This window comes from Rattus norvegicus, chromosome 2 (genome assembly GCF_021556685.1).
Source record: "Rattus norvegicus strain SHRSP/BbbUtx chromosome 2, alternate assembly SHRSP_T2T, whole genome shotgun sequence".
Taxonomy (NCBI): Eukaryota; Metazoa; Chordata; class Mammalia; order Rodentia; family Muridae; genus Rattus; species Rattus norvegicus.
The window spans coordinates 150,894,285-150,916,279 of NC_141535.1; the positions used below are offsets into that span (position 1 = coordinate 150,894,285).

General features: G+C 40.2%; 1 protein-coding gene across 2 annotated transcripts in view; it reads left to right on the forward strand.

Annotated features, from left to right (window-relative positions):
- Kcnab1 (potassium voltage-gated channel subfamily A regulatory beta subunit 1) overlaps positions 1-21,995 on the forward strand; it is a 456,882-nt gene that overhangs the window by 16,507 nt on the left and 418,380 nt on the right. The window contains exon 1 of one of the 2 annotated variants that reach the window (XM_087621137.1): positions 10,637-11,091. The exons of the other annotated variant lie outside the window; for it this stretch is intronic. Within the exon in view, the coding sequence (XP_087477263.1) occupies positions 10,850-11,091 (242 nt within the window). The 5' untranslated portion in view covers positions 10,637-10,849. Of the gene's footprint in view, positions 1-10,636; positions 11,092-21,995 lie in introns of those variants that run through there. 2 annotated transcript variants of the gene reach the window in all.

Below are 21,995 nucleotides of genomic sequence, written 5' to 3' on the forward strand. Positions count from 1 at the left end.
CCATTTAATTTAATGTTGGCTCTTGTTTTCTGTATATTGCTTTTACTATGTTTAGGTATGGGCCTTGAATTCCTGATCTTTCCAAGACTTTTATCATGAAAGGTTGTTGAATTTTGTCAAATGCTTTCTCAGCATCCAATGAAATGATCATGTAGGTTTTTTTTCTTTGAGTTTATTTATATAGTGGATTACATTGATAGATATCTGTATATTGAACCTTCCCTGCATCCCTGAAGCCTACTTGATCATGTTGGATGATTGCTTTCATGTGTTCTTGGATTCAGTTTGTAAGAATTTTATTGAGTATTTTTGTGTCAATATTCATAAAGGAAATTGGCCTGAAGTTCTCTTTCTTTGTTGGGTCTTTGTGTGGTTTAGGTATAAGTATAATTGTGGTTTCATAGAAGGAATTGGGTAGTGTTTCTTCTGATTCTAATTTATGAAATGTTTTGAACAGTATTAATATGAAGTCTTCTATGAAAGTCTGATAGAATTCTTTACGAAACCCATCTGATCCTGGGCTTTTTTTTGGTTTGGAGCATTTAATAACTGCTTCTATTTTGTTAGGAGTTATGGGACTGTTTAGATGGTTTATCTGATCCTGATTTAACTTCGGTACCTGGTATCTGTCTAGAAAATTGTCCATTTCCTCCAGATTTTCTAGTTTTGTTGAATATAGGCTTTTGTAGTAGGATCTGATTATTTTTAGAATTTCCTCAGATTCTGTTGTTATGTCTCCCTTTTCATTTCTGATTTTGTTAATTTGGATATACTTTCTGTGCCCTCTGGTTAGTTTATCTAAGGGTTTATCTATCTTGTTGATTTTTCCAAAGAACCAGGCTGGTTTTGTTGATTCTTTGTATAGTCCTTTCTCTTTCTTCTTGGTTGATTTCAGCCCTGAATTTGATTATTTGCTGCCTTCTACTCCTCTTGGCTGTATTTGCTTGTTTCTGTTCTAGAAATTTTAGGTCTGCTGTCAAGCTGCTAATGTATGCTGTCTCCAGTTTCTTTTTGGAGGCACTCAGAGCTATGAGTTTTCCTCTTAGCACTGCTTTCCTTGTGTCCCATAAGTTTGGGTATGTTCTGCCTTCATTTTCAGTAAATTCTAAACAGTCTTTAATTTCTTTCTTTATTTCTTCCTTGACCAAGTTATCATTGAGTGGAGTGTTGTTCAACTTCCATGTTATGTGGGCTTTTTGTGGTTTTTGTTGTTATTGAAGACCAGCCTTTGTCCATGGTGATCTAACAGGATGCATGGAATTATTTCAGTCTTCTTGTATCTGTTGAGGCCTGTGTTGTGAATGATTATATGGTCAACTTGGAGAAGGTACCATGAGGTGGTAAGAAGAAGGTATATTATTTTGTTTTAGGATGAAATGTTTGTAAATATTTGTTAAATCCATTTGTTTCATGACTTCTGTTAGTTTCTCTATGTCTCTGTTTAGTTTCTGTTTCCATGATCTGTCCATTGATGAGAGTGGGGTGTTGAAGTCTCCTACTATTGTGTGAGGTGCAATGTGTGCTTGAGCTTTAGTAAGGTTTCTTTTATGTATGTAGGTGCCCTTGCATTTGGAGCACCGATATTTAGGATTGAAAGTTCATTTTTTCCTTTGATGAATATGATTTTTTCCTTATCTTTTTTGATAACTTTTGATTGAAAGCTGATTTTATTCCATATTAGAATGGATACTCCCGCTTGGTTTTTTGGACCATTTGCTTGGAAATTTTTTTTCTAGCCTTTTACTCTGAGGTTTCTGTCTTTGTCTCTGAGGTGTGTTTCCTGTATGCCACAAAATGCTGGGTCCTCTTTATGCATCCAGGCTTTTAGTCTATGTCTTTTTATTGGGGAATTGAGTCCGTTGTTGTTGAGAGATATTAAAGAATATTGATTGTTGTTTCCTGTTATTTTTATTGTTAGAGGTGGAATTATGTTTGTGTGTCTCTCTTCTTTTTGTTTTGTTGCAAGCAGATTACTTTCTTGCTTTTTCTAGGGTATAGTTTCCCTCCTTGTGTTGGAGTTTTCCATTTATTATCCTTTGTAGGGCTGGATTTGTAGAAATATATTGTGTAAATTTTGTTTTGTCTTGGAATATCCTGGTTTCTCCATCTATATTAATTGAGAGTTTTGCTGGATATCTTATCCTGGGCTGGCATTTGTGTTCTCATAGGGTCTGTATGACATGTACCAAGGATCTTCTGGCTTTCATAGTCTCTGGTGAGAAGTTTGGTCTCTTATAGGTCTGCCTTTATATGTTACTTGGCCTTTTTCCCTTACTGCTTTTAATACTCTTCCTTTGTTTTGTGCATTCGGTGTTTTAACTATTATGTGATGCGAGGAATTTCTTTTCTGATCCAATCTACTTGAAATTTTGTAGGCTTCTTCTATGTTTACGGGCATCTCTTTCTTTAGGTTAGGGAAGTTTTCTCCTATTATTTTGTTGAAGATATTTAATGGCCTTTTAAGTTGGGAGTCTTTACTCTCTTCTATACCTACTATCCTTAGGTTTGATCTTTTCACTGTATCCTGGATTTCCTGGATGTTTTGGCTTAGGAGCGACTTGTATTTTACATTATCTTTGATGGTTGTGTCGATGTTTTCTATGGTATCTTGTGCCCCTGAGATTCTCTCTTCTATTGGTATTCTGTTGGTGATAGCTGCGTCTATGACTCCTGATCTCTTTCCTAGGTTTTCTATCTCCAGGGTTGTCTCCCTTTGTGCTTTCTTTATTGTTTCTATTTCCATTTTTAAATCCTGAATGGTTTTGTTCAATTCCTTCATGTGTTTGGTTGTGTTTTCCTATAATTCTTTAAGGGATTTTTCTGTTTCCTCTTTAAGGCCTTCAACTTGTTTACCTGTGTTGTCCTGTATTTCTTTAAGGGAGTTATTTATGTCCTTCTTAAAGTTCTCTATCATCATCATCATGCCATGTGATTTTAAATCCAAATCTTGTTTTTCTTGTGTGTTGGGATATTTAGTGTTTATTTTGGTGGGAGAACTGGGTTCTGATGATGCTGAGTAGTCTTGGTTTTTGTTGCTTAGGCTCCTGTGCTTGCCTCTCACCATCAGGTTGTCTCTGGTGTTAGCTTGTCTTGCTGTCTCTGACAGTGGTTTGACCGTCCTGTAATCTGTGTGTCAGCACTCCTGTAGACCAGTTTCCTTTCAGCTGGATCTGGGAACAGAGAGATACTGCTGGGTTGGAATGTCCTAAAGCCTCCTGACAGGTCTCTTGGAACAGAAGAGTTGGTCTTACCTTTGCTCTTGGGTGTGGCTTTCAGTTCTGGGCTAAGGCAGAAACTGGAAAGGTCCTGACCCTGTCTGCTCCTTGGGCCCTGTGCCCAGAGGGCACTAAACAGGTTCATCTTGGGTCAGGAATATGAGCAGAAGTGGAGGTCTCCCCTGAGCTCTCAGGATTGTCTGTACTTCTGAGAGTCTAGCTCTTTCTCCCACAGGATTTGGGTACAAAGGACTGTGGGAGCAGTTCAATTCAAGACGCCTCCAATATTCTTACATTAGTATATGTGTAATAGTAAAAGAATCTCTAGTAATCAAGCTAGAAAATCAATTCACTAAAAAGATTTCAACATTATCATAGTCTAGTTTTAAAATCACAAGGATTACTCAGGAAGACCTCTTGTCCAAACAACTTTAGAGTGTTTTCAGTGGCCCAAGACTATAGTAATAAATTGGTGTGACATTAGAAATGTGCAGTAAGCTCTATAGAAATATGAAATGATTCATTTTGGAAAAGTACAGTGAACAAAGAAAATATAAGAATAAAATATCGTACAAAATGCACCATTGCAACAAGGTTTTAATGGAGGTGCACAGAGTTTTGTGCTGTGCAAACAAGTGGGATGCAGGTTAGATAGAATGATCATTGAAAGAGACACAGCTAAAGCAAACTTGACCCCCTTAGGCTATGGCACCAAACTAGTGCTAACTGGAAAAAAGCTTGGGAAGATGAGTGGATGATACTTCTAAAAAGAGAAAACAAGACTCTATTCATCTGACATTGAGGCAAAATAAGACATTTTCCAAAGTCATTTTCCAGTAACCAAAACTTAAAATAGTAAAGATAATTTGAAAATTCTAGTGTATCATAGTGGTTGTTGATGACTGTGCTATGTTAAAGTGCCCCTGTCATGGAAGAGGGAGCAAGGAAATTATAAGATCTGGGGTTTCCTGAAGACTTCTGCAGAAAAGTATTTTCTTATGCATGGCATAATGATATGCTTTTGCACTCCTTACAGATGTGGTTAGCTGCCAAAGACAGGAACAAACCTGTGCCCTTCACAGTTCATTGTGGAAGAGGATAGGGCTTATGTGGCCCAATCCCTCCCAAGAGTATATTCATAGATGATGATGACTGGAGGAAGAGGTGTCACTATTTTGTGATGTCACCATTAATAAATTACCAGTGGATAATACATAGAGGGTGGGGGTAAAGAGGAAAATATAAAGAGACTTGATGAGAAGATGGTTCCATCAGGAAGAGGGAGTTAAGACAAGTGCTTGGTGGCAGGGGTGTGGACGTGTTGGAGGGTGTGGTTAGAAGGACTAAAATTTGTTATGTATATGACTAAACCATAAAAGAGCAAAACAACAAGCAAAGCAAGCTTTTTAAATGCAAAGTGACAACCTACAGGATGTGAAAAAGTGCTAAAAAAAAGTATACCTGTTAAGACTCTAATAAAGAGTATATAAAGAAGTCTAATAATTCATCAACAAGCACACAAATTAAAAAGTGACAGAAGAACTAGAGCATTTTTCTTTAAAAGCTACTCAAGTAAAGGAAAAAGAAAATCTGTTTGCTCCGGTAATAATTACATGGAAACCACAGGAACCAGTCCTTCATTTACACTTGAAATGCGTACCACACAAAGAGCTGCTGCCAGAGTTGCACTGAGATTTGAAACCTTGTTTGAGTCTTGAATGTAAAATGGTTTGTTCCTCATGAAAAACAGTGTGGCAGTTTCTCAGGTTAAATGTAGATTTCTCAGATCACCCTATAATTCTGCCCCTAGCTATTTTCTAAAACATTTTAATTTTAGTTCATTGATGTTTCTATGGGTTTGCACATATGCATATTGTATGTCTAACATATTATTCCTCATGACTTGGATAGTCCCCTTAGACAGTTTTACTTCTACTCTCATGTCGTGTTGTGTATCTATATCGGTCTCTCTGTGATTAGCTTAATTTTCTTAATAGGATGAGTAATAACATAGGTGGACCTCCAGAGCACTCAGGTAAGTAAAAGAAACCAGATGCAAATTGTCAGACCACCTATGATTCTATTTGGACAAAATATCAAAACAAGTAAATCTACCCTGGCACACTGAAGATTGTGGTGTTTTCTGGAGTTTTGAGAGTAAATAGAAGAAGCTGATTATCATCTGTGACACTTTACTTCAGATGAGTGGAAGAGGTTTTCTGGAAGATAGAGGAGTGGCTATAGAACATTGTCAATACACTATAGCCACTAAACCATTTAATTTAAGACAATGTATTTTATGTTAGATGATTTTTATTGTAATATATTACTATTTTAAAAGGATTAAAAGTACCCTGGGCTTGTTTAAACTGTATGGGATATGCCTTGGAAATAAGTAGAAGCATTTGTTACTGGAACTTTGGATTTTGGTTTCTGCACTACCTCCCCAACCCCCACTCCTCTGTTGCCTTTTTTTTTTTTTTTAAGATGGTGACTTTTCTTGCAGATATTAGAATGCCTGGCCCTAATGGCTCTTTGCATCTAATATTCTGACTTTACTTGGGTGAGGAATAGGAAACAAGGAAGTCAGACATGCTTAAATTATGTTAAAGAAAGACTATTAGGCCAGGAATAGTGATACCCACTTTTAATCTCAGAAAGCAAAGGCAGGTGGATGTCTGAGTTTGTAGCCCAGCCTGGTCTATAAAGTGAGTTCAGAACAGCCAGGGATACACAGAGAAACTCTGCCTTGAAGAATAAAAATAGAAAAAAAAGAAAAAAGGTAGAGCTGATAGATAGATAGATAGATAGATAGATAGATAGATAGATAGATGATAGATAGATAGATAGATAGATAGATAGATAGACAGATAGATAGACAGATAGATAGACAGACAGATAGATCAGTTGATTCTTGACTGTATTCCACCCAGCAAAATTAGAGAAAGTCACTCATAAACTAACTCAGTCCTTCCTCTGTGTAATAACATGACTCTGTCTAGAAGAGTGCCAGGTCCTGGAGTCACCACAGATTTTATCTGGAGGAACCCTTAGAGATTTCAGAGAAGCCAAACATTTAGAACTCAGTTTTCCAAAATGTTGATGGCATACCACTTTTATTTAGATTTTGTAAATGTCCCACCCAATAGAGCATTTCATCAGAATCTGGCAAAGGGAATTACCTATTTCTCATTCATAGCAGACCTGGGACTTTTCAGCTGATTTATTTTCATGTACTATTGCCTTGGAACAATGTTATGTTCAGTAGCTAAACATTTATAATTATGATACAGTAAAAGGACATTTCAAGAGTCAGCCTGGGGACTGGGGACATAGTTAATAAAGTGCTTGTTGCAAGAGCATGAGGTATGCTTGTATTCTAGCACTGAGGAGGTAGAGACGGGAGCAAGATCCCTAGGATATGCTGACCAGCCAACCTATCAGAATTAGTTAGTTCTAGTTCAGCAATGAAAACTGTCTCAAAAAATAACACATACACACACACACACACACACACACACACACACACACACACACACACAAGTAAGCCTTGGATATTTAAATACATAAACTGATTTAGCTTATTCACACACCTGGAATTAGGTCTTTGGTGGCATTTCTTGATGTGGATATCTAGACTCCCCTTTGTTGAAAGTAGTTGTTTAGATTATTATTTGCTATTACCCCAATTTGTCAGGTTGTGGACCAGCTGACTAGTGCTTGGTTTTTAGTCTTGGGGCCACTTGATATTGGTTTCTGAATGGAGTATCAGAGTGGTCTCAGCTTGGCTAGGAATAACTTCATCTTCTGAACCTAATAGAAATCTTCCGTAGACTTAGGAGATGCTCTCTGATGGTATTCAGGCATTTGTACAGGTCTTGCTGGGTTTTGCAGTCAACCCTAGAGTCCCAGATTACCCCATGGCGTGGGTGCCAGATGGAGTGTTTGAGAGGCAGGTGGAAGGGAGGACGAGTCCAGGCAACTTAATGGAGGTTCTGGTTTGATCAATGTAGTGCGGGGATGAAACAGAAAAGAGGTACAAACTCCTTGTTCTAGGAACAACCCCCTTTCCCCATTTTACCTGTAATTCTTCTTTGAGGGAGACTTCCACTGCCTCTAGTGCTCCCACTAGAGCAGGAACCACATTTATAGCCCCACAGTTAAATGTGAACAGTGCTCGTCGTTATGTGATGGAAACAGAGAGGCAACTTTGCGTGAGAATCCCAACGTCTCTGAAATTTTGTCCTACCATGTGGTTTCTTTCTTGGTCTTTCAGGATTTTGTGATCTTTTATTTCTCCCTGGAATCCAGAGCTTTGACTTCTAAGACAAGAAAGGGGCTAGACTGAATAGAGCTCACAATTAAGGTGAGCAAACCATTGCTAACTATGTGTATGGATGTAACACACTTGTGGTAGATATCAGTCTCCCCTTGAAGTGCTGACTGACTAGACAGTGAAGATGGGTACATGCAGAAAGGGGTTCCTAACACTCTTAAATGGCACTTCGGAACTCTGTGCTTCCCACAGTAGTAAAGTGCAGAGGGCTAGGCACTTTTGAGTCATATCATAAACAAAATATTCCTAGTTCTTTTCTTTTCCTTCAGTATTTCTGATTTGCCTCCACTAAAAGTAAAGGGAAAAAAAGTGCCAGATCCACACTGAACCATCTCAAAAATACCTCTGTAATGCCTTATAATCTCCTTTAAAAAAAAAAGGTTTGAACTCCAGCTTGGCGTCTTCAATGATCACTTGCAAATTAACAACGTTCCTCATTTTGGCAATAAGTTACAGTGAAAAGCTTTTCTTACTATATGCCCTACTGTAGGCTACTACAGCCAGTCAGCAGATCTGAAGGCCTATGATGCTACAGTTGTCAGCTGTACATGCCTTGACATAGAGATCTTTTCCATCAGAAACATAGATAAAAGAGATTTCTGGTGACTGACAGCTACCGAAGAAAGTTCCCTCATCAGAGGCACTGGAAATGCTCTGAATGATGGAGGGTTTGGTATATACAGTGCTGCCTCAGAAAGAACACAGTGATGTCCAGAAGCCAGGGGCCCAAGGGGCAGGGTGGGTTTGTCAGTTTTCCTCAAGTGAAACCAGAAAGCCTGAGGCACTGCGGGCCCAGAATATCTTCCTGGAAGTAGAAGCAAAAGGAGAAGAAATCGAATGGCCTCTCTTAAGAGAGGAAGCCTGAAGATCTTTAATATTAACAGAGCAGCATAGAAGAGTCTCTCGGGTGCTGAAAGCAGCTCAGCTGATCCTGCGCAGGACTCACACTGGAAACGGCCACACAGTTCAAGCCAAGCTAGAGAGAGATCTTCAAAGCTGTTATTTCTGCAACAAAACCCAATGGTAGATATGGAAATCTTGTTAGAAACACCATGTCAGGCCAGGGTCATCACCAAATGTCTTAGGGTTTTAATTGCTGCTAGGAAATACAAAAAAAAAAATCTAAAAAGCAAGTTGGGGCAGAAATAGTTTATTTGACATACATTTCTGTGTTGCTCTTCCTGATGGAAGGTCAGGACAGGAACTCACACAGAGCAGGAACCTGGAGGCAGGAGCTGACACAGAGCCCATGCAAAGGTGCTGCTTATTGGCTTGCGCTCACGATTTGCTCAGCCTGCTTTCTTATAGAACTCAGGACCACCAGACCCAGGCTAGCACCACCCACAATAGGCTGCACCCTCCCCACTTAATCATTAATTGAGAAAATGCCCTAAAGGCTTGCATATAGCCAGATCTTATGGAGGCATTTTCTTCATTGAGGTTCCTTCTCAAATAACTTCAGCTTGTGTCGAGTTGACATAAAATGATCCAGCACACCAAACTCAACCAAAAACACATCCTCAAGCTGAACTCTGTGTTCCCAGTAGAAATCAACAACTCTATTTCCCATATTCGTGGATGCAATATCCAATGAGTCAAAGGCATGATCGGCCAGGAGGTTCAGAGCAAAGGGAAGGACTGACTGAATTCTTTCCTGCCTAGGTCAGTTATTTACAGTAGCTAAGAACTAGAAGCCTTGGAGATACCTTTCAGTGAGGGATTTGAAGCTGTAGGTTTCTAACCCCGGGAAAACAGAATAAAGAGTGCTGGATACCATGGGAGGTGCACAGAGCTGAGGGAAGAAGTCAAAAGCACATAGTTGATTTTCTTGTTTAGTGTTTTGTGCATGGCATGGTGGAGTGTGGTATGGACTGGCTATAACACAGCATCTACCACAGTCTGAGTGCAGACATCAGACAGTAGTTTGTGGAGTTGGTTCTCCCCTTCCCCTTTGTGGGTTCCGGGGAATCAAAATCAGGTCATCAGGCTTACAAACATGTCCCTGTTGCTGTGTCACCGTGCAGGCCCAGAGTAATTATTTTTCATGCTGAGCCAATCGACTTTGAGTGATCTTCTTTCCTTGGATTGTGATTTTGGTGACAAATCTAAGAATTCTTCACTCAACTAAAGATTTCCTCCTGTTGGACCAGAAAGATGGTGCGTGCTGCCAGAACCTAAGAGCTAAGTTTGACCCCTACAGCAAACAAGTTGGAGAGCACCAACTCTTGCCAGCTGTCCTTACACCTGCGCTTGCATGCACACAGAGATACAAAGGAATGATAAATAAGTGCGTGGAAAAAATAATTTTCTCCTGCTTTTTTACATTCAAACGTACTTTTGGTTCATGATTCATTTTGAGTTAATGCTTATATAAATGTAAGACTTAAGGCTGGGATTCACTTACCTTTGCTTTAAAAATTATTATGTGTGTATATCTGTACAGGCGTGTGAACATGAGTGCGTGGGCCTGTGGCGTCAGACTCCCTTGGAGCTGGGATTTCAAGTGGTTGTGAACCTCCCAGTGTGATACTAGCAACCAAACCTGGGTCCCCTGTAAGAGAGTAAGCTCTTTCCACTGCTGGGCCATCTCTCCAGTCCAGATTTACATGCCTTCTTTCTCTGGTTTTGTTTTGTTGTTCAGTTATCCTTAGAAGTATCCAGTTGCTCCATCTATTGAAATCTCTATCCTTCCTCCTAGGCTTTTTAAAAAAACATCCTTGTCCGTATTTGCATGAGTCTTCTGTTTCTTATCTACGCTTCATTGATTTTTTTTCTTATCACTTGACAGAAACGACTGAAAAAGAAAGAGTTAATGGGCATTTCACCCAAATGACTCCTGCCACTAATATAAAAAATTATTTGTTTATAAAGTATTTGAAGATTTACAGAGGAATACTGATGCATTTATAAATCATTCCCAAGACTTTATGGTAACAGATCTGGCTGGTATCCTACCAAAATATTTCTTGAACCTAAATAGAAAGACATGGGAAAACATGACCTTATTTTTCCCTAGAGCCAATACATAGTTGTCTTACGTTTGACTCTGAGACTTTTAAAAAGAGAAAGGCTGTTGGCTCCCATCAGTCTCTTTTCTGCCCAAGCCTTGGCAGAGGCACACAACCAAGAACCTTTCTGGGGGACATGGGTGCCTGCTCAGATTAAAAGAATAAGAAGGGAGATCTAAAGAAAGAAGCTGACTCCTTTTAGGGACCAACCAAATCTAGATAGCCTGAGTTAGTCTCGGGCAGTCTTAAAGCTAAGAGCTGTGAACGTTGTGTCTCTGGGCTTTAGAACCATGCATCTTTATAAACCTGCCTGTGCAGACATCCCCAGTCCAAAGCTGGGTCTGCCCAAATCCAGTGAATCAGCTTTAAAATGCCGACGGCACCTAACAGTGACCAAGACTCAGCCTCACGGAGCCTGCTGGCCTGTTAAACCAAGTGGGGCTACAGAATGGAAATGCCTGGAGAGGTTTCTACGCATCCATGGAGTTTCATTGCAGGAAACCACCAAGGCGAAGACAGGCATGGCATACAGGTACTGTTCATTGCAATAAAATCCAACCAGAAATTGTAAAGAATATAGATTGAAATAGCATGACAAGATATTAAAAGGAAGAGGAGAACAGATGCAATGGGACTTCCTTCCGAGTTCTTTTGTCTGCTTTGGTTTGCTTTAAATTGTCTTTCTCTTTGCTTAAAGGGTTACGCAAAAGAAAGTCAAGCACACTTGTGAAGTCCCTGCAATCCCCCATGAAAGGAAGTCTATGTGCTGCCAGTAGAAATAGCTTTGGATGTGAGGATTCAGGTGATTGGACATCTTGAAATGAAGAATGTGGACTCCAGTCTTCTTAGGGCAGTTTATCAAGTTGAGCTGAATGCTTTCCAATGGTGCACAGGCTTCCACTGTCACCTTCATTAGATCATGTGGGGTAACAAACTAGTTTGAGTTCTCCTTGAAATGACAGAGCTTTTTACCAACACAATCTAAGATGAATCCCCTATTCTGCGCTGGGCATTCAATTTGTTAATGAAAGACAGAGGTTATTTTTCTCTCTTGGTATGAAGTGGAGTGAGTATTTATCAAGTGCTCTGAGAATGCATCATTTGTTTTTAAAGTAATTCGTCCTGGCCATCTGTAAGTCAGCCAGAGGCTGCTGAGCCTATACACAAGGCCTTCCTCTTCCAGAGTCTGCAGGCTGATTACAAATCACTTGGAAGGACAGGGCAACTGAAAGCAAAAAGTGAGTGAGCTTAGCCTCTGTAAGGATGCTTGTTCTAGTGAACATCAAAAGTTGGCATTCTCGGGGTGAGTTTTTTCCATGTACAAATTATCCCCAATGGTTTCATTGTCCAACTCTAATCTATTTTAGTAGAGTAGCCGCTGCTCTCATTTGCTAGCTAATTTTATTAATAAAGCAATTTGCAATACTGTGGCTTCTCTCTGGAGAGCAATGTGTTCTACACAGATGGCTTATATAATGAAGGGCTGGTGTAGAAGAGGGATGGATGGACTTTTGTGGATTTGAGCCCTTGTGTAGACAAGGTTCTTGGGCAGACGCCTATAATCCTAGATCACACTCTTCTAAGAAATGGGATATCCAAGGACCTTTTACTACATTTTATGATTTTGAGGAAAGGAAAGCAAAGTTAAACTTATTAGTGACTCTGTGAACCAGTCAAGACTTTGAATCATGATGAATTTGCTCTTTAATGACAAATCTCCCAATGCATGCTTCACTGCACTCCCCCCAATTTCAACAGTGCCTCATTTCTTCTTTCAAGACACCAATTAATTAACCTTACTTAGAAATTTAGTTTAACTGTCAGAGAGGGAATTTTAGGGAAGAGGACAATGACACTTGGTTCCTCTTCAACTTGGCTTTTCCCTTCATTTCTTATATAGATGGTTGAGGCATGGTGATGTCCAGACTTTTACTTATTATGACATTTCCACCCAGAGTAAAAAGTGTGGGAAAGGACAATGACTGTGTGAAGAGATCCTTGTTTGACTTTGTCCCTTCATCTTGAAAGATATCATTCCATTTCATATGTAGTAGGAAGGGGTAAAACCTTGGCATTAAGCAGAAGAGAAGTCATATCTCATCTCTGCCAGTTTGAGAACTGAGATATCGATCTTGAGATGATGTATTGGATGCCTAACACACAGTAGACAAACATTCCATTCACGTTTTCTTCCCAGTTCCCCTATAGCATCTGTTTGTCAGCCTTGGGGGTGGGCAAAGATGAAAGCCCAGCAGCTGACATCATGAGAGATCATTCTCAGAAACAAAAGGCAAGGAAATGCTGCACCATTGCAGTGTGCAGGGCAGATTCCCACGATGATCCTCGGAGCCCTGCAGTCTGAGAGTTAGGAAGGCTGCTCTCTTCTTCCTAAATTGGGCAATGCCATTGCAGCCTCCAGTCTAGGGCCAGCTGTTGAGGTCCTGCTACCATCTGCGAGGGTGTGTTCTGTTGTGTTCCCATAGAGACTTGCTACAATTTCTAACTAAACTTGACCAGCAAAGGGGGGGTACATCAGTAAATATGCAAACACACATATAAACTGAAAAGAAACGGGAGGGAAGTGTCTGAGAACAGAGTATCAAGTTGGCATGCGGGTCCTTCTTTCAGCCTAGAATTCTCTGAAGTCTTCATTTCTAAGAGGCTCTGCATTATCCACTTCTGTTACATTAATTCTGAGAAAGGCAGTAAACACACAGCTGAGTCAATATTAAACAAAGTATACTGAAGAGCAGGTTTGAACATCGCTCAAGACACACCCAGACTGTTAAGGAGCCACAGATTACTAGTTTTAAGGAATTGATTTGTCCTCATAATGGCAGGAGGATGCTAACCCAGAAGTCAGCAAGCTTCCTGTTATGGAGTACATATCTTAAGCTTGAGGGCCTGGTTTGCCTTGGTTATACATCCTACTTCTCCTGTGGTAGGGGAGAGTAGCCATAAATAATACATAAATAAGCTTAACAGTGGTAGTGCATGCTTTTAGTCCCATCCCTTGGGAGGAAGAAGCAGATGGAGCTCTGTGAACTTGAAGCCAGTCTTGACTACAAATCAAGCTTTAGGAATGCCAAGGTTACAGAGAGAAACTTTGTTGTGAAAACAAACAAAAAAAAAACCCAAAACAAAACGAAATACTCTGTCTCTATAAATAAATACATGCATACGTACATACATACATACATACATACATACATACATACATACATACATACATACATAAAATGATGCATAAAATACTAGACATATTTCTCAACATAACTATTGGCAAAGAAACTTAAATTTTATACGATTTTAGCACATCACAGATATTCTTCATATTTTCTCTTATGTCATTAAAAAAACATTTTTAGCTTATGGGTCATGCAAAAAACAGGGATGTAATGGATTTTGCCAGTGGTCTGTGGTTTGCTGACTATGGGTCCCAAGAGTCACCCTTTCAGCTGTACAGGTTATTCATCTATATTTATTTTAAGCCATGTTTTCAGAGATATTTAAGGAGGCCAAATGCATACAATCCAAGAAGGTAAAAATTAATTTAAAATAGGAAGAAAAATATCAGCCCAAGAAAGACTAAAAGAACAGAAAGACTCAGCAAAGGGAGAGGACACGCTTCAGACAGGTCAGAAGAGCTGTAAAACATTGACCTTAATCTGGTTCTGGACTTCCAACAGCATCAAATCCCAAAGACAGAAGTGGAGCCTTTATAGTTTCTGGAGGAGGAGACAGGCCACCTTCTCAATGGCAGCTCCTGCTTCCTAATCAGAAGTGTGGAGAGTGACATTCCTGAGGTGCTTTGTGTCTAATGAATGGTGTCCTCAACAGCATCCTACACCAAGCACAGCCCTGAGGGTTCTGGAACCCTTGCCTATGGAACCCTAATGTTATTAGATGGCCGCACTGCAAATGATAGGTCAGCCGAAGCAAAGGGAGAAACAGTATGGGTTTAATCCAAAGTGTATTGGTCAGTTTCAAATAGTAATCATACAAACTCAGTCTCTCCACATCCCTCCCTCAGTCCTTCCCTCTTTCCCTTGCTCCCTTTCCACATCCATCCCCTTGTTCCCAATGGCAAAGCTTGTTTGGGCTTCTTAGATACAAAGCAGAATAAAAACAGTGTTGATTTCTAGCCAATGGTACAATGTGTCAATAGCCTTGTACTAAAGGTAGGGAGACGGTAATGAAAAAAGGGACGAGACAGGGGATCCTGCTTAGATATGGGGCAAACTTTGGAGATAATCTCTTCCCATCTCTTGAAACTGAAATCAAGGTTGGGAGAGGTTTACTATTGATTCAAGTGACATTTCCAGCCAGCAACACCGCGAGGACTAGTCTCCTGCCCATTAAGTCACAGTCCAGTGCTTTCTTGTGCTTCCAGCTCCTATCATACATCACACAATCACACGTATATGCACACTCACACACATGCATGCACATGCACACTCACACACACGTACATGCACAAACACATACATACACACACACAGCTCCTGCAGATGCACCATTCCACTCTGTCTGCCTTTCCAGGCTCTGCTCAGCTCCTGCTCCTGTCCTATCCCTCTGCACACTGACCCTCCGCTCCCCTCCCTGAACCACTGAGCCTCTGCCTCTGCTCAGTGTTTCACCCCGAAGATTCATATTCAACCCCATTGCCTTGGTGATCCTGACACTTAGGTTTTCCCTTCTCTCTCACAGCACGGGCTGATCTTTTCTTTATATAAGCTAGTTGAGTGTGTGTATTTCTTATCGAAATTATTCTAACCCCACCATGAGAATGAGGATTAGAGCTTCTCTGTTTTATAATCCTGCAAAACGTTTGTGTTCTTAGTTGAGGAGCATCCAGTCAGAAGTTGGGAATCATTAAAAATATCAAAGAGCAAATCAGAACATCTAATCAGAACATGAACAGTGCTTTAGCTCCTTATTTTCTTTCGTATTAGACATTAAGGTTATCTGATTATCTTTGCTGAGTCCCAAATTCACCATCTGAAAAGCAGACTAACTCCACATCACAGCAGCAGGTCACACATTTGCAAACACTGGGCTCCCTCTTAGATATTTCTGTGAGCCTATCATGGCGTTTGTTCCAATGCTGACTAGTTAATTCTGTTTAAACTCGAGAGGTGGGGAATTTCCGTATTTATGTTTATTGTTGGCAAGTAGACAGGGCCTCTCACATTACTCCAAGTGGGATTGGAGACTCTCTATTGTCTTCAGATTCAAATTCATGGTAAAAAAAAAAAATCCTGCCTCCTATGTAATGGGACTATAAACTTCAGTCACTGCTTCTGCCTTGACTTGAAAGGATGAAAAGAGACATGTGTTAATTCTCTTTTAAAAATGGACAGAGAGTAGTAACGCCATAATTATTAAAGCTTATACAACAAAGTAACAAAGTAAATCTTACACAAACCTGAGCTCACTTGCTATTTCTCCCTCATTGGCATTTACAAATTCATTGCTTCTTTATTGCAGTAGATCTTTAGAAAACACTGAGAAAGTGCTATTTTTTTTGGTCATGTCTTCGCTTAACACGTGAATTATCATTCAGTCAAATTAAACTTTGAGCTAACTTGTTCTCCAAATGGTTGTAATACGATGGTACCTATTATCAATACTATGCTTTTAGTGCCTTGACTAATGTGCTTAGAATAAAAATATTTAAGAGGAAATAAGATGAACGTGACCCAAACTCCCAGCAGCTCAAGTTCCTCCCCTGCTAGTTTCCCCAGTGTCTGACAGGATTGTCAGACTGGAGACATCTCAGAGAATTCTTCACACTGAGTCAGCTAAGGGGAACTACACAAAGTTTTTAGAAGGCAGATGGAAACAGGAAGATGGAAACAGGAAGGCAGATGGAAACAGTTTTGGCCTAAAAACAAGAAGAGAGGATAAGAAACACGAGGTCTATGTTGATAGGCAGCCCCCAAGGTGAAAACATGCATAGTGTTTGACACTGACCGCACACCCCGTGACCAAAGGGGGCTGAAGAAAGGGGAAGTGAAGTCAGGGCCACCTCACCGAGCAAGGACCTTTTATCAGATATGTTCGAGTTTGAGGGTATTTGTTGGCTGTTGGTCTTCACTGACCTCAAAATAAACATTCTAAAGAGCAGTGGGAAGCACTTTTCACTCTAAACACCTCTCAGGGGTAGGGGGAGTGCTCTGCCATACATAAGGACACTATAATAGCCTCACACAGGATTTACACACAGGCTCAGTCTCTCCCCATTTCTGATTCTCATGTAACCTCCTAGTCTATAAAACAAAAGGAACAAACCCTTATGGGAAAATAACATCCTCATTGAGGGCTTATAGAAGGCACCAGGAAGGTAATCCGTTCTGCTTTCCACAAGATTACGGGGCTGAGGTCCTGGGTACAAAGACCATTATTTCGTATTAAAATAGAACTTACCATTCTTCTCCCAGTACCCCCATATTGCATACATTTCTTTACGTGTTCCCATAACCTGTTCTTTCTCTGGGATGCTTGGCACATTCCGACCTGCTTAAAGTAGCTATGGCCATGTCTAAAAAACAATAGCCTAGAAAATGCTGCTTGTGCAGGAGTCATATTAAGACACGCTGACATGATTTATTTTAGGCCGGTCTAATTTGGGTCAGTCCTGGGGCCTGTGCTGATTTCCCTGAGCCTCAGGCTGTGTCTCTCCTGCAACATTTCTGGAGGGCTAGAGATGGCACTGAGATGGATGAGGCTCAGAATGTATGTGATTTAAAATGCGAATAGGCTGCTGGTAGTGGACCTGAAAGACAGAGCAAAGTGCTGTGCTGAACAGCCCGCTTATTGCCTAGAGAGTGGAACAGACATTCTAAAACAAATACGGTTTGGCAGTGTCGCTTTAAATAAGAAATGCTCCAGAAACTGAGCATGATTGCAGCTTGGAATATTGAGAGCTGAAATTCCAGTTTGTTTTGAAATGTCCACTGTGATTTTCTAGGGTAAAGGTCGCCTTGATGAAAATATCAGAGATTCAAGGCTTAAGAATAGGACTGAGTTACACGAATCGTGTTTTCTCTTATGGAGGTCGTTGAATTTTGAAACCTGATTTTCTTGACCACAGAGCGACCAAAAGATTATATCCACTGCCTCCCCGCCCCAAAAAACTTCTAAATTTCCCTGCAGTGCTTGTGAATGTCAGTAGAGTGCGCTATTTCACAAAGAAAAGGAGGCTTTTTTCATGCCTTGTAATGAAGCTAGCAGGCTGTTTCCTTCAGAATCAATAGAGTTACCTGATTGTGTCACCAGGACATTTTTCATAGTGAGGAAAAAAAAGCAACAGATTATGTCTGGCATATTCCTGGGTTTCTAAAAAGCCCAGATACAATAGCAGGTCTATGATAGCCTAACACAGTTAAAAGTTTTATTCTAATTTTTAAAATTTTTGATTCTTGGGAATTCCATACACATAAACAATACAATAGCATCACATCCACTCCCTGAATTTATATCTTTCAACTCCCTCTATTTCCTTCAACGCATCCTCTCCCATTTTCATCTCCCTCCCCCACCTTTCTTCTCTTTTTCTATTACTCCCTGAGTCCAATTAGTGCTCCCACATGGGCGTGCATATGGAGCCAAGCACTGGATCATGAAACACCTTCTTAGTGGTAAAAAAAAAAACAAAACAAAACAAAAGAAAACACAAAACAAAACAGCTCAAAAAAGAATGGTTTTGCCTCTCTGAGCAGCTATCTCAGTAAGGAGTAAGGTCTTGAGAGCTCTTCCTCCAGCTAAGCTGGGGTTTGACTGGCTTGATCTTATGCAGGTCTTGCGCAGACAGCCATGGCTGCTGTGAGTTCACGAGTGCAATAGCATGTGGAAAAGCCTTTCCCAGCACTCTTTCCCAGTCTCTGTCTTTTCCATTCTTTCTGCCTTCTCTTCCACAATGTTCTTTGAAACTTGGCAGAGATGCTAGAGATATCCCATGCAGATTAAACATCCTGTCTCTTATTCTTGCCACTTTAACTAATTATTCATCTCTGCATTGACTGTTATTTTCTACCAAAAGACGCTTCTCTGTCCGAGACTGAAAAAGGTCCGGGTTTATAAGTGTAACCATAAATATTAAGAAGGCAATTTGAGAGCATCGTCATTTAGCAAACTAACAACGGCTGATTCTACTCCATTGACACACTACAATAGTTTAGAAATGAAATCAATATATCTATCCGCAGATGGATGAATAAGAGAAATGAGGCACATAAACACAATGGCATATTACTCACCTGTAAAGAAAGGTGAAATCCTGAAATTTGCAGGTAAATGGATGAAGCAGCAACAACAGCATCAGCAGAAAGAAAACACTGAATAAGGTGTCTCAGGTGCAGAAAGACAAATGCAACGTGTTCTCCCTCTGTGTATTAAACTGGAGCACAAGTCTGGATGCTGGGAAAGGACTTTGGGGAAGGGCCATGTTAAAGGAAGGTTGGTTACACATGAAAAGAAAGTATGCAAGTGATACTGGGCATGGGAAAGCTTATGCAGGAAGAAGGACAGGAGTACATGAAAAAAATCAAGATACGCAGGTAGAGGGTTAACCAAAAGGAAGGTATATGAGAAGCCCCATGGAAGCCTAGTCTCTTATAACCCAATTAAAAATATAGTTGGAGGAATAGTAGACTAAGTATGGTGTAAAAGAAGAAGGAGTAATCTGGTAGTTAAAGGCTCAAGTGGAGCACATGAAGGAGAGGAAGGAACCATGGGTTATTAACAACAAAAAAGTATGAAAAACATTACAGATACTTAGTATTCAGTAAACATATCTTTATAAAATTAAAGAAACCTATTCTGCAAAGTGCTGCTCCCCTAAAGATATGGCCTATTAATAAAATTCATAGTGTAAGACATGAGATAATTAATTCCTTAACAAGTTTTTTGTTAGATAGGCCCCAAATGTTTCCAAACCAATATAGATTATCCTCATTGTCCTTGGTTACTCACCATAGCTACAATGACACTCTTAATGAAGACATCTGCCTTAGTCATTGTTCTATCATTTTTAAGGGGCACCATGACCATGGCAACTCCTATAAAAGAAAGCATTTAGTTGGGAATTGCTCACACTTTCAGAGGTTTAGTCCATTATCATCAATCATGGCAGGAAGCCTGGTAGCATCCAGGCAGACATGGTACTGAAGAAGTAGCTAAGAGTTCTACATCTGGATCCTCAAGGAAGCAGAAAGAGAGACATGGGATCTGGCTTGGGCTTTTGAAACCTCAGAGTAACACATGCTATCCAACAAAGCCACGCCTCCTAATCCTTCTCAAGTAGTACTACTCCCTAATGACTAAGCATTCACATATATGAGCCTATGGTGGCCATTTTCATTTAAACTATTACAACGCCATAATGCATTTTGACTGCAGAAAACAAAGAAATCAATTTCAAACAAACCAGGATACCTTTTCCTTGGTATGTAGCTTTCATGGTGCCAGAAGATGCTATTTAGGCTTCAGGGAGAAAATGACATTAGTATTGTTACCCAGATCTGGATCATGCATACTATAATAGTGACCTAATATATAAGAGATGCCAACTGCTATAACGGTGGTATGCATAGCTGTTATGAGATAACTAACCACACACAGTCTGATTGTGTGTGTGGCCTGCTCAACAGCTGGAAATTTCATCATTGGTACTGAAGTCCTTTTCAAAAAAGCCTGTGGTCAAGGAGGTCATAGCCCCTAGAGTAGATCTGCTATTGTTATTTTGCAAAACGATCAGTTGCGTGTTTTACAGAGCAAATAGTCTATGGTACCAACTCCTAAGTGTAGCTGACGTAGGGGTGAAAGCAGACCTTTCATTCCAACCTATATTTGTTACTTCAATTTTACTGACATAACAAAAATATCTGATGAAAGAATCTTAAGAAAGAATGGGTTTATTTTTGCTGACAGACTATGAATATGGTCTATCATGGCACATGAACACTCAGTTAAGGCTGTGGAGCAGGAACATGAAGCAGTTGGTCATGTGGCATCCAGTGTCAGGAAGCAGGGAGACACAAATACTTAGCCTGCACCTTTCTTCCCTTTGGTTCAGTCCATGGAACGATGCCCATTCACAGTGCTAGTATGCCTTCTTCAGTTAAGCCTCTCTGGAAATTCTCTCTAACACACCCAATGGTGTGTTCTAAGGTGATTACAGCTCAAAACAAGTTAACAATAAGGATCAACCATGATAACGGCATTCCTTTGGAGAATATTTTGCTGTGTGTGTCGGTCTCAGGTCATTTTGGTTCTGTTTGCTTTGATCTTTTTATTTGAAAGTAACTTCAAACTACAGAAAACATGCAAGAATAATAGAGAAGTACTTGTAGCCCTTTGCTCTTAACACAAATGTTATTGCTCTATTTGTTTTAAACACTGTTCACGGTCCCACATCCTCTGCCTTATTTGTTTTCTCAAACTTTTGAGAGTAAGTTACATGGCCTTCTGTCCTTCAATAGTTCCTACAGAGTCTGTATTCCTGTATATAGTCCTGAACAAGTACTATCATAGTTTGCCATATGTAACTTAAAAAACACTGATCAAAAGAAACATGGGGGGTTGGGGATTTGGCTCAGTGGTAGAGCGCTTGCCTAGCAAGCACAAGGCCCTGGGTTCGGTCCCCAGCTCCGAAAAAAAAAAGAATAGAAACAAAAGAAACATGGGAAGAAAAGGATTTATTTGGCTTACAGGTTACTGTCCGTCATGGAGTGAAGCTGAGGCAGGATCTAAAGCAGAGGTCATGGAGGAATACTGCTTACTCGCTCACTCTCTTGTGTTACCCAGTTATCTTTTACAGTGTACACGCACCTGCCCTGGCATGACACTGCTAGTGGGCTGGACTTGCCCACATCAGTCACCAATCAAGAACATGTTCCTCAGACATTCCCATAAGCCAGTCTGTGGAGGCAAATCTTTCTTCTTAGGTATGTCTAGATGTGTGTCAAATTGACAGAAATTACGACAGTTACCAACTTCAGTAAAATGTACATCAATGGCCTATTTTATCCTACCATCTGCATTCCGATTCTGTAAAGCAACCTAGGAATGCTTCTGGTGGAACTTTTACATTCTACTTGAAAGGATCTGGTGTTAGACTACACACTATTGTGTTGTCCTGTCTGTTGGGTCTGTTTTCAGGCCACTGCAGTTCAGTGAAAATTAACTATAGTGCAGAGACCATTGAGCTGTACTGGTTCAGAGATGACTCCATGATGCTACAAATCACTGTCTCTCTGCAAGCCTGCTAGTTAGGCTACTGTCATGTGGTAAAGACCACTGTTGCCAGAGGAGGTCTGTCATGTTTTCATCTGGAACTTAGAACTAAAGCCGAAATGTCTTTAAAGTCAATACTGACCTTAGGCAAATGAAGTCAAATGAATTCAGCCATCTGCTTCATCTACTACAGTACAT